Genomic DNA, 18,891 nt, shown 5'->3' with positions numbered 1-18,891 from the left:
CTATTCACCAAGATATATAGCTCTAATTAAATTCTTCCTCCGTAAGAAAACAAAAAATATTTAAAACAATAAAACTAAAATGGGGGAAAAAATCTTGTTACGCCTGAAAATCAATCAAACAAAAAACTTGAATTCAAGATCTAAAAAATCCAGCTTTCGAAACTGAAACTTTTATTCCAGGTAACGAAGTACCCTCTTAGCAACCATCTTAACAACTTAAATGCTAGATGGAAAATTCATCACGGTAAAGGCAGTAAAACAATAGTTTAAAATACTAAATTCTATAAATATACCGGCGACACCGTCGCCAACATGTACGTGCTTCAAACTTGGGTAATCCACAGTAGTCTGGTGATTTGGCAACGCCTTAAAAACCACAAAAACGCAAATCAATTAAATTCCATCAAATCAAATCCAAATTTACATCGTATACAATAAACTAAATGCAATAATAATAATAAAATTTTTAAAAAAAATCTGAGTCTTTCCATTTGTTAAGTTTGTATGTATATATAATAGGACGAGTATGGTTTTTGTTTCCAGGAGTTTTGTGATTTGCTATGTCACATAGCGTTAATCCAACGTGTTCATATCAACAGTTGGATTAAAACTTGAACAGGTTGGGCAAGATAAGATTCTTGTCAAGACTGTGTTACTCAAGTATTCTAGCTCTCAAACAACTGCCAAACTAAAGAATGAAAATAAAGCAAGACTCTTAGGATCGTAGATCATCTTGGTCTAAGCACAATTTCTGATACTAAGGATCGTCAAAAGAAGCAATAACATAGCATATTCATGTAACTACCCAAGTAGTTGATTAAGCCTCTATTTGATGAAAAGTTATTTTTTTTGGAAAAAATAAATTTTGAAATAATGATTTTTCATAGAATGTATAATTAAAAAATAGAAAAAAAAAATGTTGGTTATGTGCAAAATATTTTATTGTGAGAATGTTTGGTTAAAAATATTTTTTTTTTTTTAAAAAAAAAAGAATTTTTGGAGAATTGTAGACAAAGAGGAGCTTAATATACTTTATTCAAAATTAATATTGAAATTATGAAAATCAATGTCTACAACTAATTACAATTTAGTATATTTCCTTTAATAATAAATAGTAATTAGAAGACTTATAGAAGATATAATTCTAAATATACATGCAATTGAAAATTTAAACCTAAAATTTGTTGAATAATTTGGTAATAAACGATTTGTGTGTGTGTGTGTGTGTGTTTTAAGCTTCAAGTACAATTTAGCTAAATAATAGCAATCGTTAGTTCATTAAAACAATATACACCTTCAAATTTATTATTAAATAGTGACGTGTTATCTAATAGAATGCGATATTAATATGGTGTTTCAATCATTTTAATACTTTCAAAACAAAAAAAGCAAATTTATTGGATTTAATATTTAAACTATATCGAACTAGTTGTGTATATAACATGTTAATTTATATTCTTATATTTTATTTTGAAAAATTAAATTGCAATTAATTGTAAAAAATCAGCTATTTCTTCACAATCGTATTTTAGGTATTTATGCCTCATTTTAAATAATACATGGCCAAAAATTGGTAGGGAGTATGTGATATTAAAATCTAGAAATAGTGGTAGTTAGTGATATTTTTAACACATGAGAGGGTGTTATTGATACTGTTAGAAAGTGAGAGAATGTTTATAATATTGTCTTTATATTCAATTTGCTTTTACTCTATTTTTGGGTTTGTATATATAGAAGTTACTTAATTTGAAAGTAATATTACTTAGCGGTCAAATTAAGAAAAGAGACCCAATTGCAAGTGCAAGTCCTTGTAAAGTTGTTTGAACAGTATTATTGGAAAATAATAAGAGTGCAAAGTTATTAAAAAGCTAACTTGGCTTGATTTCACACGAAAATTTGCACGTTGTAATAAAAGTAAATTACCAACTATATGTAGAATACAAGAAATAAACAATTTATTATCTCCACGAAATCTTTCCTTTTAATGTTTACAACATGTTTGTCCAAGTTTAAAACTACTTAACTTTTATATAATTTTTTACTTTTCACACGTATTATATGCTATAATTAAACAAGTTACTTATTTTAGCGGTAGAGTAGCCTTACTTTTAAAATATGATCATTTCCACAATATATTTCCATCATTTCGTAAGTATGATTACCATATTCCTAATATGATTATCTTGTGGCATTCATATCCGCAACCTTGTTCCACTATGTGAGCATCTCCATTTAACGAAAAATGTCTGTTTAGATATAAATATCCATGTGACATATACGTGATGTTGGTCTAAGAAAATATTTTCATAAAATAATATAGTGACCATTCAAATTACATTAAGGGCCTATTTGATACCCTCCATTTTCCATTTTCCACCTTGTTTCCATGTTTGATCGCAAAAATTTTCCAGGTAAAAGTTTTCCTCCTCCCCCCTCACGTGATGGATTTTCCTTGGTTTTGTGGAAAATCAATTCCCATGGTTTTGGTGAGAATTGGGTTTTCCTGCTTTCTTTTTTTTGTCTCAATTTTTTTGGGGCAATTTAAACCAATTTTATCCACAATTGTAACAAATTATATCTCTTTAGTTGACAATTTTCATGAAAAATAAAGTCAAATAAACACTAAAAGATTCAAAATTTCAACATTTTTCAGGTGAAAAATTATACCAATCAAATTCATTTATTTGAAAATTTTCAGTAAAACAAGTTCTAGATAATTCGATTTCCTGTAATTCGTTTTCTTTCCACCTAAATTCCATTCTTACAATCAAATGAAATTTGGTTGGAAAGAAAAAGAATTTTAGGGAATTGAACTGTCTAGAACTTATTTTATTGTGAATTATCAATTAAATGTGTTTGATTGGTATAATTTCACCTAAAAAATATTGAAATCTGGATCCTTTGGTGTTCATTTGGCTTTTTTCATGGAAATTATCAATTAAAGGGATAGAATTTGTTACAATTGGGGATATAATTTGTTTCAATCATCCAAAAAAAAAAAAAAAAGTTAGAAAACAAAAAACCACCAAATCCATGAGAAAGCATTTTCCTCAAAAAGGTGGAAAATGGGGGTGTGCCAAGAAAACCAATTCCAGAGAAAATTTGGTCAATCACACATGCAAAAGGGTAGAAAATCGAATTTAATGTCCTACTTCCATGGAAAATTTATTTTATCAAATAGGACCTTCGATATAACATTACAGAGTTAGTAGGCAGCGGACAAATAAAAGTTGATTATAAAAGAAATGGTGTTGGTCAAATTATATGTTATTTCTTTTCCATTTCAATTTGCCTTCTTTTTAATGCATAATTTATTTTCTCCATTTGAACATAGTCCAAGATGCACTGCTAGTTTTTATTGTTGAATATTGTTGTTCAAAATCAATAAAAGAGTAAAATAGAGCTTGAAGCCAAAATATTGGTCTATGCGACTTCATAGGCTTGTAAGGGCTGCGGTCGCACGGTAACATGCAAACGCCCTACATGGCTTTGGTCTGTGTGGTCGCACAGATCAATCAACTAGCCGTTAAGGTCTTTTTTTGTTTGAATTTTGGTAGCCTTTGGAGGATGTCTTGCATCTTTTTGTGTGTTTTGGCACCAATTCGTGGAGTATTGATCGAGGCTTATAAAAAGGTAATCAATCATCAATGCAAAAATATTTAAGAATCATTTGAGAGAAAAAAATTCATTCCATATACAAAAAGTTCAAAACTTCTTTCAGTCATATTCATAACTCTGTTTTATGTTCTTAAAGTTTTGAAGGATTTCACTAATGCTTAAATGTTAAATTCTTTTCAAGGCTTGATAAATCAAGTAAATCATTTGCCAAGAATCCCTTTAAGCATCAAATTCAATCCGGGGGCCAAACATCGTTTGATGACAACAATTATGTGTTTAAGCCTTCATTTTTAATTTCTTCTTCTTGTTGTTTGTTCTTTATTTCTCCTTCGTTCCCTTTGTGTGAATTATTATTCCAACACTCACAAGTTGCATAGAGCAGCGATTTTGCACAACAATGCAATGTCACCAATGAAATATTCCATTTCTACCAACTCCTTCAGGATTAAAAGGCCAATAACCAAGTATATATTGAAGCTTCTGTGGCGGAAAAAGTCATCAACCAGTGACACCTGAGCAAGCCATGCATTATTAGATGGACCAAAGTGGCTGGAAATTTATGTTAGCCTTATACGATTATCATATAATATTATTGTGTATAATTAGTTTAATATTTAGTTTGCTTCTTTTATAGGATTCTAGTAATATATAAACTTATGCAATTTCATTAGAAACCTAATTTTCTTTTGGTGGCTCAATTGTTTTCTTCTTCTTCTTCTTCCTCCTTCTTTGATTCTCTATATGTTTGATTATTTATGTTATATTATATGTTATCATGGTATCAGAGCCATAACATATGTGTTGAATTTTATTTTTTTTCGTTCTATCCATTCTTAAACAACTTGTGTCAAAAAATAATATGAAACCTTAATTTTCTCTTGAGCCGCCACTGAAAATAAACAATATCTTTCAAACGAAACCTCAGTTTGGCGATTGGTGACCATAATTAGATTCATGATGACGAGACGATCCTACTTGATCGGCGTGTGTGGTACCACACGCTTTATTCCGATGACGCGTGAACAAAAGTTGTAGAGGTTCTGGTGAAATGTGTGGTCATACAGGGTTTTTTGGCAACAGTTTAACAGGACAGTTTCTTCCTTGGTGAGTTTCTGACAATTTGGTGGTATTAGTTTTATCATACGTGCATTGTACGATATATTCCGGTGGTAGTTCGTGTTGGTACGTTGGTCATTGTTAATTTTCTTGGAATTTGCTGATTTCTTTTGATTAGTAGTTGATTTCATGACGGAAACTAAAAGGGATAATTCACTTCAATCCATTAGAGTTAGATTAAATGGTAAAAATTATTCATATTAGAATACTGTGATGAGGAATTTTCTAAAAGAAAAACGATCGTGTGGTTATGTTAATAGAACTATCGTGAAACTTGAGAACACTGCTGAGAATTATGTGACAGAGTTAGATAATTGGGAGTTAAAAAATGCGAAAATTCTCACTTGGATTCTTAATTCTGTTGAGCCACTCATTGATACACAGTCGGCGAAGTTTGAAACAGCGAAAGAAGTTTGGGATCACTTACAAATGTTATACACTAAGTCTAATTTTGCAAAACGATGTCAGTTGAAGATTGATATATTGGCCTTTTCTCAAGTTTTATGCCGCTATGAATTCAATTTGGGATGTGTTGGCTCTTAAAGAATTAGCGGAATTGAAAGCATGTTAGGAATATATTATTTTTAGAGAGGAACAACGATTAGTTAAATTTTTTATGGCACTTCCCAGTGATTTGAGGGACTTAGAGGCTCTATCTTGCACCGCACTCTATTTCCCTCAGTTGATTCAGTAGTTAGTAAACTTGTAGCTGAAGAAATACGTTTGAAATCTTTTGCAGGAGAAGTATCCCTTCTTTCATCTGACACCTCAGTGTTGGCTGTACCTTCTCAATCATCCACACAGAATCAGAACAAAGGTTATGTGTGAGTTGCTAGTAATGAGTGTAACTTTTGCAAACAAAAGTGACATTGAAAGTCTCAGTATCCCAAGCTATTAAAGAAGCAGCAGCCACAACAGCGACAGCGATCCTATCATCCTAATGCTAACGTAGCTGCTACCATGCCATCTAATGACTCGTCTATACTTGGACCATCTCCTTCCTCTAGTCCCATGTTGGCTGATTTAGCATGACAATTTCAAAAATTCTTAGCCACACAACTACATGCTATGTCAGCCTCTACTCATATAGGTTTGTCATCTCAGAGTCACTCAGGTATTTCTTCTTCATAGATATTTGACTCTGATATTTCCAAACACATGTCATCTAATGCAAAATTCTTTAATGACTTGCGTCCTTCTAACTTTTTTATGTCTGTTATGACTGCTGATGGCACATCACTGCCTTTAGCACACCACTCACTGCCTTTAGCAGGTGTTGGTTCTATTAACACATATAATTCATCACTTTCAAACATTTAATATGTTCCAGCTCCTACCTTAAATCTCATTTCGATTGGCCAATTGTGTGATTTTGGATATTTAGTTCAATTTTCTTCTACTACTTATCATGTACAGGATCCTCGATCTCAGAAGCTTATTGGGATAGGTCATAGACAAGAAGGGTTATATGTTCTGGACAATTTGAGACCACCATACGTTGCAGCTATTGGTGTTGACTTATCATCTTTTTCTCTGAATTTATCTATTTTTTTGTGCCATTCTCCCATTGGACATGTTTCCGCTAGTCGTTTGAAATTTTACTTTCTAAGAGCCATTTGGGGGATTTGAAAACTCATGAAATTTCTTATTGTAGTGGTTGCAAATTAGCTAAATTTTCTGCTTTTCCTTTCCTTGAGATGTTTCTCATTCTATTGCATCATTTGATCTTATTTACTCTGATGTATGAGGACATGCTCCTATTACTACAAAAGGAGGGTCTAAATATTATGTGTCTTTTATTGATGATTATAATCGTTATTGTTTAGTTTATCTTATGAAACGGTGTTCTGACTTTCTTTTTATTTATAATTTTTTTAGAGCACTTATTAACACTCAACATTCTGTTATAATTAAGTGTTTTAGATGTAATTTGGGTAAAGAATATATTAATTGTAGAAATTGCCCATTCCCCTTTTTTTGTCTGCCAAACTTCCCAATGAATTTTGGGGAGAAGCAGTTCTTACTGCTGTTTTTCTTGGGTTATAGGCAGGGACAAAAGGGTTATCGCTATTTTGATCCCATTAATAAGAAATTATATATTTCTCGTCATGTCGTATTTTTTTAGTACATTTCACTCTTTTCTATTCATGATATTACTCATGACTTGACTAAAACTAACCTCATTTATATTGATCCATTCTCTGATGATATTGACAGACACCTTTCCATACCTCATGTACTGTTAATTCTTTTTATCCTATAGGTACACATGCGCTAACTCATGATACCCCACCTGATTCTATGACTTCCCAAGCATCGTAAGATTGTTGATCCAACACCTGCTCCCTTTATTCATCAATATCCTCAATGCATTCGTAAGTTCACTCAGTTATCCGATTTTGCTTATTCTTTTTATTCTGAATCATTTTACTATTTTCTAACCTCTATTCATAAGTTATCTAAACCCACTTCCTATAAAGAAGCTATTCTGGATCCTCTTTGGCAACAGACTATGGTTGATAAACTTTTTGCCCTACATAAGATAGACACTTGAGACTTGGTTGCATAGCCTTCAGGTAAATATGTTATTAGTTCTCGTCGGGTTTATAAAATTAAACCAAACCTAATGTTTTAGTTGAGCGTTACAAGTCTAAATTGGTTGCTAAGGGTTTTAATCAGCGGTATGGTCTGGATTATGAGGAGACTTTTGCTCCTGTTACCAAGATGACCAATGTTCGTAAACTTATTGCAGTTGCATCTGTTCGTCAATGGAGTCTCTCACAGTTGGATGTCAAAAATGCTTTTTTGAATGGAAATCTTCATGAGGAGGTTTATACGGTTCCTGCTCCTGCTCCTGATCTTTCTCACTCTCCTGGATATATTTGTAAACTCAAGAAAGCATTTTATGGTCTCAAACAAGCACCTCTTGCTAGGTTTGAGAAAATTTCCACAGTTGTTACCTCTCTTAATTTTGCATCTAGTCATCATGACTCTGTCCTATTCTTTAGATGTATTTCAGCTGGTCAAAAGTGAGACTAGACTAGATCTGCACGGCCCTCCTAATAATATCAATAAATGACACATGACTTTGAGAGTCATGATGATATTACCGAGGAACGTCTTTATCAGAATATTTTTGCTTTTCTACTTTTGCTATATGTTCTTGATATGATTATTACTAGTGATGACGTTGATGGGATTGCAGATTTGAAATCAAAATTGGCTCGTCGTTTTGAAATGAAAGACTTAGGTACTTTATCTTATTTTTTAGGTATCGAAGTTGCTTCTTCTCCTTGAAGTTATCTTCTCTCTCAGTTTAAGTATACTATAGATGTTATTAAGTGTGCTCGTCTTACTGATACTAAAATTGCCGATACTCCTCTTGAGTCCAATGCTCAATATTTTCTCTCTGACGGTGTACATTTGGTTGATCCCACTTTATATCGCACTATTGTTGGATGTCTGATTTATCTTACCATCACGCGTCCCGATATTGTTTATGTTGTTCACATTACTAGTTAGTTTGTTTAAGCTCCTACTACAGTTTATTAGGCTGTTGTTGTTCGTATTTTGAGTTATCTTTGTGGTACTTGCTTTTAAAGCCTTTTGCTTCCAGCAACCTCCTCTTTAGTGCTCCGTGCCTACTCTGATGCTGATTGAGCCAGTAACTCTACCGATCACAAGTCCGCTACTGGTTTTTGTATATTTTTTGGGTGATTCCCTTATTTCTTGAAAGAATAGAAAACAATCTGTTGTTTCTTGTTCCTCTACAAATGTAGAGTATCGTGATATGACATCTACTACCACTGAGATTGTATGGTTGCATTGGTTACTTGCAGACATTGGTGTTTCTTCACCCTCTCCAACACCTATGCATTGTGATAATAAAAGTACTATTCAGATATCTCACAATTCTGTATTCCATGAGCACACAAAACATATTGAGTTTGATTGTCATTTGATTCACCATCTTCTGCAGACTGGCACTATTTCTCTACCATTTATTTTTTCATCGTTACAGCTTGCTGACTTCTTCACGAAGTCTCATCCAGTTCATTGCTTTCTCTTGCTTGACTGTCTCTCGTTGCTTCTTGCTATAGTATTGTGAGTTTGAGGGAGGATGTTAGCCTTATATGATTATTATATAATATTATTGTGTATGGTTAGTTTAATATTAGTTTCCTTCTTTTATAGGATTCTTGTAATATATAAACTTGTGCAATTTCATTAGAAACCTAATTTTCTTTTAGTGGCTCAATTGTTTTCTTCTTCTTCTCCCTCCTTCTTTGATTCTCTATGTGTTTGATTCTTTATGTTAGATGTTGGTCCCAAATAAATCGAACTTTTGTGACTCAACCAATTTTGATAAAAATACATGAATAAAATTACAAGAAATAAAGAACACGGAGAATTTTTGTCCCAAGGGCCCCGAAGGTTCGTCGACCGCTATTAACACCTAATCCCCTACTTAGCATTCGTCAGGATTACGCTCAAATCCACTAGCACAGGCCCTAAATCGGGCAAAGTCAATTACAGAAGGAACACAGGTGTCCTGCCATTCAAAACCACAGAAATATGTTGTTAGAAAATTACACTCCAATCTCACCAAGGGTGGATCTCATCACTTTCTCACACTACTACAAAATTTCAGTAAGAAATTACAAGAAAATTCATCCAGAAGATGAAGAGAGTACAAGAAAGGGTGGATAGTAGTCACGTGAGATTAGGGTTCAAAATCTGCAAACCCTAGAATTAACTTTGCTATTTATAAGAGATAGGGCCAATAAAACGATCCAACGGTTGTCCATCTGCCAGGTGTAAGTGATCAAGAGTAGACGCCTTTCATGAGTAAAAGCGTGTTTCCAAAAAACACGTTTTTAACAATTTTGGAATCTGCAGTTAAGTGGATCAATCATTGGGCTGGTTTTTCACTTGGATTACAGATCAACGATTGGGCTCAAGAATTTCAACAACCCAAAGCCTTTTACAGTCTCCACATTGCTGGAATTTTGAGATTATAATTTAGTGAATTCTAACGAAAAACGAATTTCACTTGCTCGTATTACCTGTTAACAACAAATAGAAAGTTAGTAAACTTCAAGATTCAATAATCTTAAAGATTAAAAAAATTTACTAAGATGTATTGCCTTTGTACCTAAATATGCTGGATTAATTTTAGTAGGAATTTTAACAAATTTTATATTACATTTTTCAACAATATTCCTAATGAAATGAAACTTAACATCTATGTGTTTTGTCCTGTCATAAAAAATAGGATTTCTACTTAAGAAAGTGGCACTCTGATAGGAGCCAAATCTTGCTTCGAAAATCCAAAAAAAAAAAAACGCAAAAACAAGGAAACGCAAATCAGAAGCGATTGAAGATGATGAGCTGAAGCTGAGAATTGCATGGATAATTTCATGTTTAATTGTGGCATTAGCCGGGCATTATCTGATACAAGAAATAGTAAAAGAGCACAAATTGATTGACAAAATTGTGGTCACAGATGAAAGTCATCAGGGAAAACTATGCATGAACAGGAAGCAAATTAAAGAGTTTAGACGATTGAATTCGAAGGAATCCTATTTGGAAAATAGGGCTAAATTGCTAGCTTTGAGGATGAAAATGTTGTATTTGGAGAAGTTGGAGTTGCCGGATTCTGGCCAGACGATGGAGGAGACGACGCTGGTGGTGATAAGGCAGTCGGTGGCAGCAGAGAGGCGGGGAAGAGGAAGAGTAGCTGATTCATTTGAAGGGGGAGAAGATAAGGTGGCTGATGAAGCTATGAGGAAGCTGATGACTGGAAAAAGATGTTATACTTTGGAGATGAATGCATTTTTACCCTTTTTTTATATTATTAATTCATTTGGTTTAAGTATTTTACAATGTAGATATTTGTTAGAAAATTCTTGATTTTATAAAAAAATTTGGCCAATGCATTTACTTTGACCAACATTTTTTTCTTTTTTTTTGGTTGTCTTATAGATATTTTCAATTCATTATTGTAAGATATTGAATTCTTGACAACTCCTAGTATTTCAATTGCAATTAAATTTGAATTTTGCTAGTTATACAATCGGGGTTGTCTAGTTGACAAGCCCCTCACAAGGGAGGAGCCCACGATTTTTTTATTCACCGTGAGCCTCCCATGCGAGCGGTTGTCAATTTCTATTGTACATGTAGTATGACCGATTAAATTTCCCAACCAAAGAAAAAGGAGTGATTGACGCTCCCGCTTATTCCTCCTTTCTTACTGGGGGGTCGATAAAAAAATTCATTTGGATGTCTATTGTCGGTCTCTAACATCAAATATTAAATCACACACAACGAATAAAGTTGACTAATCCATTACCAATGAGAACAAAATGGAAACTACATCAATAAATAGCAATACCGCAGATTTCATAAACAGAAAATTGGAAAATCAAAGCACTCTGGCTAAATATCAAGAATGATGAAAAGGGATAAGAGTAAGACGGCAGAAAAAGGGTCACATGAAATAGAACTTTGGGGTCATCTATTCACCATTAGAAGTTGAAGAAGTCGAAAATAAAGGGATCAGAAATATATTTTCAGTTCCATACAAACATGACCAAAAGAATGAAGGCAATGCCATAAAGTTACTATATTTCCCATCCAAATAAAGCCCATTCTCCAGTCGGCTCTGGCCACCGAGCTTATAAATTATCAGCACAAACAGTTTCAAAAAATCCGGAAGCTTACATCTGTTACTGAGATCTCCGTATCAAATGGTTTTGATCATAACACTTCCTGTATACAATGTCTGAAGCGTGCATTATATGATGTTTTCCACATACTCCCGTGCTGAGAATATTGAAATCAGTTGGTGTGCTACGAACAATATCCTGACTATGTTATTCAATTATCAGATGAAATAAATTTGTGAAAATTCCCCAACGCCACTGTTTTGGACTTAAAATTGAAATGTGAAATATAATCATGCATCTCCATCATCCCTTCAAATATTAATTTTTCAAGGTTGGTTTCCTCAGCAGAAATATATACTCTATGTGTAGAATTCTTGCCGCTTTGAGCAGGGTTCTTCAGAATACGACCCATCGTCCTCATCATGCATCAAAACCTCTGTGTTTCCAGCACAAAGTCGGGTTGATAATGAAGGGGATAAAGGAGTATAATTACCTGCAATTGATGATGATTTTTATGCACGAAAGCTCGAGGCAATTAATATCAGTAGGTGTGAATTTGTAATGATTATTTATAAAACAAAACATAAATTATACTATACCTCTGAAAGATGAAGATCTCTCGAAGTCTTTCGTAGCATGCAACAAGATGGTTCCAGAGAGCACTACAACAAAGCCACATATTTCTGAAATAATGCTTCCTGCATCTTGGTTGTCCCAATCCTGGAACATGACAATCCACTATGGTTAGCATCATTAGAATATGTTGTTAAAAATAGTTTTCTGACTAAGAGTTACGCTTTTCTTTATAGTGCTTATGGATGGACAAAGAACAAGCCTACTTAGCTCGGGTTCTAAGACTAGTAATTCTAGCAACAGACTCTAGTTTTTTCAATTTATTTGAGTGATGTAACAAAGATAAAACGTGAGCTTATTTTATAGCAACTGTTGTTGTTTCAAGGCCAATCCATTCATGCATCTAGATAATATTTTTCCTTGTTCACTTATAATTCGAATAACTAAACTCAGGCTTCCATAATCAATTTGATCCTGAGTTGAATCAAGGGAAAATGCCTACTAAACTATTTTTTGGATTTTGGAGGTCGCTTGGTATATTGATAGGTTTGGCAATTCTTCTTCTAAGTCTGGCCTAACTTACAGGTTATTCACTGCGATGCGTAAATGTTTAAATAGAAAGTCAGATACATCAACCCATTAAATAATTTACGCTTAGCGCTACCTTCAGATTTGGGCCTCAATAGATCTTAATTCTCATGTTTGGTTAAGCTTAAAAGAAGTAAAAGTTCCATTTATACTTCTTTTTTGCCAAACTCAAGTTAAAAAGTAATATGTTTTAAAACGAAGGTTTTGCAAGGGAGGCACTTCAGCCTGGATGGTAAGGGTAATTGACTTGATTGTGTCAGAATGTTGTTGTCAATGTACGGAGTTCTACCCACCCTAATGAGCAACTTGCTTTCGAGAGTGTTTACTTTTCTAGGAAGTATGTTTAAGACCTAGTTTCTAGAAAAAATAACTTTCAAAATTAGCCAAACATGCACGATGTCATTTGCAAATGGAAGAAAAATCGATTTTGAAGTTGCTCATCATTGCCTTAACCATCCTCTAAACAGAACTATGCTAGAAAGGGCCGGAAACTATACATTCAGTAGAAGATAACAGAAGTAATTGATATTACCTTAAACATGATAACGCTAGCAAATATTGTAAGCGTAGTGAACATGACATAATATATCGGAGAAACAATTGCTGTGTTGAAAGTATCAAGAGCCTGAAACGTCAAGTATACATTGTCATTAGAAGTTAGAAAGCATGCAGTAGACATCTTTAATAAGAAATGCACTATACATAATGCATCATCGAGAATGCTTTCACAAAATTGAATTTTAACTAAAATATTACATATTCATCCAAGAGAATTAAGTAATAAACTGCAAGCAGGCTGGATGATCTTTGAAAAAAAAAAAAAAAGTTTAAAGGAATAAGTAAAAGTTGTTAGAACTCGTAACAGAAAAAAATACATACGCCCAAAATTATAAATATCACATCTAATCCGCTTTTCCTTTCAAAATAATGTTTCAACCCAAGAAGTTTCTGTCATTTTAGCTAAAATCACATACAGGTCTCTCTTGCGAATATGAATAAGCAGGTCCTTTTCATGCCAGACTAATTGACACGAAACCCCATTAGTAGTTGCAAAATTAAAACCAGACATGACAAAACTCGATGACATGCATCATTGGCCATTATAACCCAAAAATACTCAGCTCACCTAGTTTGTTCTTGAAAATTTTCAGAAAGGAATCCCATTAATGGTTCAAAATGATTTTAAAAATTACAGAAAGGAAGACGAATACTCATAATAATTTTTCAACTTCATGGTGATCCCAATAAATTACTCACTCAGTCAACAAAACCCAAATATTCTAGGTCGCAACTTGTTATGCAATAAATCATTGCAAATGAGATCTACATGAAAGCATGACAGTACAAAATCTGAGGAAGCCATCTGAAGTCAATCAAACATCCATAAACTATGTCAAAAAGTAAAGGTTTCACAAAAATGAAATGAAAAATACTTTCCAGATTCTTATTGAAGAAATCTGAAAGTAACAAGGAGATGGAAGACAATAGAGAAAAATTTGAAGAGGAGAAGTACAGTGCCAACTGACAAGATTTCAAATATTTTAAAAGCAAGAAACTATAACTTCCTCGAAACCTTAGAGGCGTGCTTGTCTGCAGTACTGGAGAGTATAATGGACAACAATTTAGCATCATTTCATTCTTTAATATTGTCCAATGTTATACGGTCAATCTGACCAACATGTCATAAGCGTTCACAGGCTAATCTATCGTAATATAGTACTATTGTAAATTGATTACTTGCCTTGTTGAGATAATTCATTTGGGTGATCACACACGTAGCCACAACAAACATAAAAAGCCAGGTCTCCGGATAGATCAACTGGTTCTTTCCTTCAAAAGTCAACTTCAATGAAGTTCCTAGGGCTTTAACACTCATGACCTGCACTAAAAAGAACAGGAGATTAAAACCTATAAATCAAAGCAATAGCAAAAATAAAATTTCAAGCTACGAACTCAGATTCAACGAGAAAAAAGATTACAGGATGGAAAATGAGCAATACCATCTCATCTGAGATAGTAATTCTCACTGAAAGGAAAGAAAAATGTCCCATTATAGTATGTCTATAAAATTTAAATGTGATACACATACTTTAAGAATCTTAACAGCGTTGTGGTTGTAAACAGAGTCAGTTCTTCAGAAACAGATTGTTTCTTGGCTTGAGTAAAAACTAGTTTGTAGTCCTTTACTTAATAAATGAAAAAGCATACCGTTTATGTTTGTGAACACAAGCAAACGACCCACTGGAATAGCAAAGAAGGATTCATGTGGCCCACCCAAATATATTGGCAATAACGCATAGTTTGTTGTTGTTGTTGCATCTCAGGTTGCTATGTTGACTAGAAGATGTTATATTTACAATATTTATTTCCTTAATCTTCACTAACATTTTCTAAGCATAACATATTTCAGATGAATCAATTTCACTTAATTTCAGAAGTTAAAATCATAAAAATGTAAGTAATTTCCTAAAGGAATTGTGCCTACACGTATTTTAAGAAGGAAAAATGTATGACGAGTTCGTCAACACCTCATATAGTTGTTGACCTTAAACTAAAAAACATGAACAAGAAACTAGGCTCATCATGAAATAAAATCGGAAATCCCCTGACAAACGGCAAAGGTCTTTCATGTTAAGATCCGTTTGCTTACTGCCCCAGACAATGTAATTAAAATAAAAATATATCATACTGCTAAGTGAGTTATCAAGTCATAATCAAGCAATTGAATACCATTTTGGCCCGTCAAAACCAATAATAACTGATGGACTTCAAACAAAAGTGTTAATAAAACTCAACATCAACAAACTATCATCATACTTTAAGAAAATCCAGAACCGATATAAGTATTCCCATTAATAAAACAATTCTGCTTAAGAATTTATCAATTTGATGGACGAAGTCTAACCTAAGATGTTTGTGCATAAGAAAAAAAAAAGAAAGAAAGAAACATGCATCAGAATTTACCGAGAGAGAGCCCATCAGCGAACAAATGCCTGTGAAAACTAGTACATTTGTATGTCCACATTGAGGAGCAAAATAGAAGATAAGAATAAACACCAAAACAATGACTGATCCCATGTATAGAAGAAAAGCTGAAACCAAAGAGGTTAAATGCAGTCAGACAACATGGATGCAATAATTGATAAAATATCAAGATCTTCTGATGAACGATCAGAATAAGGTAGAGCTTCAAGAGAAGTTCTGTATTAATTTCTCAGCCCCCCTAGTTGAGTAGGAACTCGCCAGTCTTTCGACAAGATCCATCCCCTAAAACTGTACATGCGAGGATCTTCTCACCTGGCTGTGTTGCCATACTCCATATCTCTTGAACAGACGAGATTGGCCGCTCCTGTGGTGCATGGATTACAATTATGATGGAGCCGGCAATACACATCACACAACCCAATATCCCTAGCTTGTGTAGCTTCTCATTTAAGATAAGCTGAGCTAGTATGGCGCTTTGTTGTAGTATCATTTTAAACATCAAAAGCAAAAGGCAAACCAATTCATGACATATTCAAAAGAAAATCTTTACAATTACTAGCAAACTCAAATGTAATAAAATACCTGACAATGATACTTAATGCGCCAAGAGGTGTGACCAAAACTGCAGGGGCAAATGCATACGCTACAAAATTTGCAATTTCTCCAACAATCACTACATCAGAAACAACACAACAAGAAACATCCTGCAGGCAGTCAGCAAACATAGAACAGCCATGACCTGATAACAGATCACATTTTGGTCTCTCTTATTACAAATTCGATTGCATTATCTAAGCCAACCAATAATCCCTTATTGAATTCTTCAACTTCGCAAAAAGAATCTTACAAATCTTTCTCATGGACTTCTGGAATGGAGACTAGAAAATTTAAAGAAAATACAAACAATTCCTAAAGTTGACGATAATTTCATCATTAACTTCATTACTACGATTGCACATATTATCGATTAAAACCAATTCAAAAGCATACAGTAACAACAAGAACAACAAACTAAGACTTTTTTTCAATTTCCATTAACAATTCCAAATTTAGGTCATCACTTTACATTCCAAACTATAATCAGCATTCCCTACGCCATAAACAATAATGAGAGACCTAAAACAAAACTGGCAATTGGCATGACTATTTATGAAAATATATTCTTGAGCAAAGTCACAAGGGATAAGGAAACGGAATAACTAAAAGGCCATAAAACTTACTTGTGATCATGCCAAGCCACCAAAGAGGTTCCAAGAGATATGAATACCCCCCAACACCTGAAAAAGAATCAAGAAAAAAAATACACATCATGAACAAAAATATGAACCCATATGAAGAAATATCAAAACTTTGAATTATAATCGATAAATATGGCTTAAAAATCTCAAACCAGCTCTAACACCAGAAGCAGCGGCAGCCCTTCTGAGGCCCTTTTTTTTTATGATGAAGCTTGCACCTATGAACCCACTTGAAAGAAGAGCCAACAAAAAGCCTTTCAGATTGTCTTGGGAAAAACCCATGTTTCAGATTTTGCTAAAATCTCTCTCTTTTTTCTTTTTCTTCTTCTCTTCATGGGAATCTTCTGATCATCGGCTTTTTTACCTGGTCATTCCCATTTCATGCTTAATCAATGAGGTTTCTAATTGTTTATTGACAATAAGTTGGGAAACGAAATCAATGGGAGCCACTTTTGTATTATTGGCAATGCATAATAATTTCCATCGATTTGCCAGCCTCTTCTTGATGGAATAGTTAACTAATTGATACAGCCATATATTCCATTATGTTAATAAAGAAAAATAGTAATTAATAGAAACCTGGTCATCATATATATATATATATATATATATACACACACACACACATACACACACACTTCTTTCCTTCCTCAATAATTTTGGGTATTGCTAAATTTAAATTTCTTGAGAAGAGATTTGGTGAGAATTGATTTTTTTTTTTTTTTTTTAAGAATGTAATTAAAAAGTAAAAAAAATCATGAATTCATGTGTAAAATAATTTTATTGAAAGAACGTGTAATTAAAAATAAAATTTAAAGAATCAATAAAAAATTATCCTACAAAAGTTCGTTATTGATCATAGAAATTAAATAAACCCACTAAATCATAGATTATGAAACCTTAATTTAGTTGTTAAATGACGTAAGCTTAGAGGGGCCATTTTCATTTGGCATATTTTGGTCCTCTAATGTTTACCTTGTATCAGTTTGACCCCATATTCGTAGGAATTTTATTATTATTTTTTTTTGTTACATAAAAGTAATGCTATTAATACATATACATCACGAGTTGAGATCCGCTTTTCAATTTCACTATTCATTTTTGCTTTCCATTCAATTAATTACTAACATGTCATCAATTTAGACGGTTAGTAGTGAAGTTAATAAGGATAAATTTGAAATAACATGTTAATTATTGATGAATAGCAAAATTAGGCAGTAGATCTCGACTCGTACATTGCAACTTACAGATTTATTTACCAACAGATAATATGATGAAATTTGATTAAATCAAAATCTCATCAATTAAAGAAAAAAAAAATCAATTTCTTTTTGACACATCATCAACCCATAAAAGATTACGTAATCGATAATGTACAATAAGCATTTAGGGAGATCTTAGACGAGTGATGATACAAAATGAAATTATCTACATTTCTTCGTCTTACCCCTGAATAAAAAATATATATTTTTCAAATTAAATTTTCAAATCACGTAAATCATAAAACGATGCAAAAAATGAAACACAAAAAATCACTAACGGCTGTACCTAAATTGTGTGAGAAAGAGAGAGATGGCAAGGGATAGTTGTCTAGCACGGAAGCCGGCGGTAATTTCATTCTCTCTCACTTCATTTTGTTTATTATGCTCTCCCATTTCCTGTTAATGAGCATAAATTTTATTTAAATTGTGTTTAGGCGTTCTTCTAGATCGAAATTTTCTCAATAAAAAGTCCGTGAGTAGAAATTTGTTGTTGTTAGATATAAAAAAAAAAAGGTTCCGTGATGCTTAATGACTCGTAGTTGTATTGACCGCCTGATGGATTATGGCTATTTGAAGTTACGTCAATCTGATTATGTATATATCTTCAGGTGCTGGTTAAGGAACTTATGAATATTAGAGACAAGGTAAAGTCTAAGCCATTGTTTGCCTTGTATGACCGAAAAAAAAAAGGATTAATCATAACAGTAGATAGTAAAATAAAGTTTTGGCTGAATATTAATTTAATTTAATTACTAAAATGTATATTAGTCAAAAAATAAAAACAAAACAACAATAACAAACTTACATCCGATATAGCCATCCAAATAACTGCCAAATTCTGTT

General features: G+C 33.1%; 1 protein-coding gene across 1 annotated transcript; it reads right to left on the bottom strand.

Annotated features, from left to right (window-relative positions):
• Positions 1 to 11,115: 11,115 nt before the first annotated feature.
• LOC111400829 (probable magnesium transporter NIPA4) lies at positions 11,116 to 17,322 on the bottom strand. The gene is made up of 9 exons (XM_023028252.1): positions 16,939 to 17,322; positions 16,769 to 16,825; positions 16,131 to 16,221; positions 15,861 to 16,021; positions 15,528 to 15,655; positions 14,305 to 14,442; positions 13,096 to 13,188; positions 12,002 to 12,122; positions 11,116 to 11,895 (listed from the first exon to the last, which is right to left on the bottom strand). Exons 1-9 carry the CDS (start codon positions 17,066 to 17,068, stop codon positions 11,762 to 11,764), a joined length of 1,053 nt encoding a protein of 350 aa, XP_022884020.1. The 5' UTR covers positions 17,069 to 17,322; the 3' UTR covers positions 11,116 to 11,761.
• Positions 17,323 to 18,891: the final 1,569 nt, after the last annotated feature.

Source organism: Olea europaea, chromosome 1 (assembly GCF_002742605.1).
Source record: "Olea europaea var. sylvestris chromosome 1, O_europaea_v1, whole genome shotgun sequence".
In the NCBI taxonomy this organism is placed as follows: Eukaryota; Viridiplantae; Streptophyta; class Magnoliopsida; order Lamiales; family Oleaceae; genus Olea; species Olea europaea.
The sequence above is the reverse complement of the archived record's forward strand: the minus strand, read 5'-3'. Positions and strand labels throughout refer to the sequence as shown.

Excerpts from the sequence above, each read along its gene's own strand:
- LOC111400829 (XM_023028252.1), bottom strand. The coding sequence starts at position 17,068 with ATGGGTTTTTCCCAAGACAATCTGAAAGGCTTTTTGTTGGCTCTTCTT. Across the intron at positions 16,826-16,938 it reads TGCTTCTGGTGTTAGAGCTG|GTGTTGGGGGGTATTCATAT; the intron begins GTTTGAGATTTT and ends ATTCTTTTTCAG. Across the intron at positions 14,443-15,527 it reads CGCTGATGGGCTCTCTCTCG|GTCATGAGTGTTAAAGCCCT; the intron begins GTAAATTCTGAT and ends TTTTTAGTGCAG.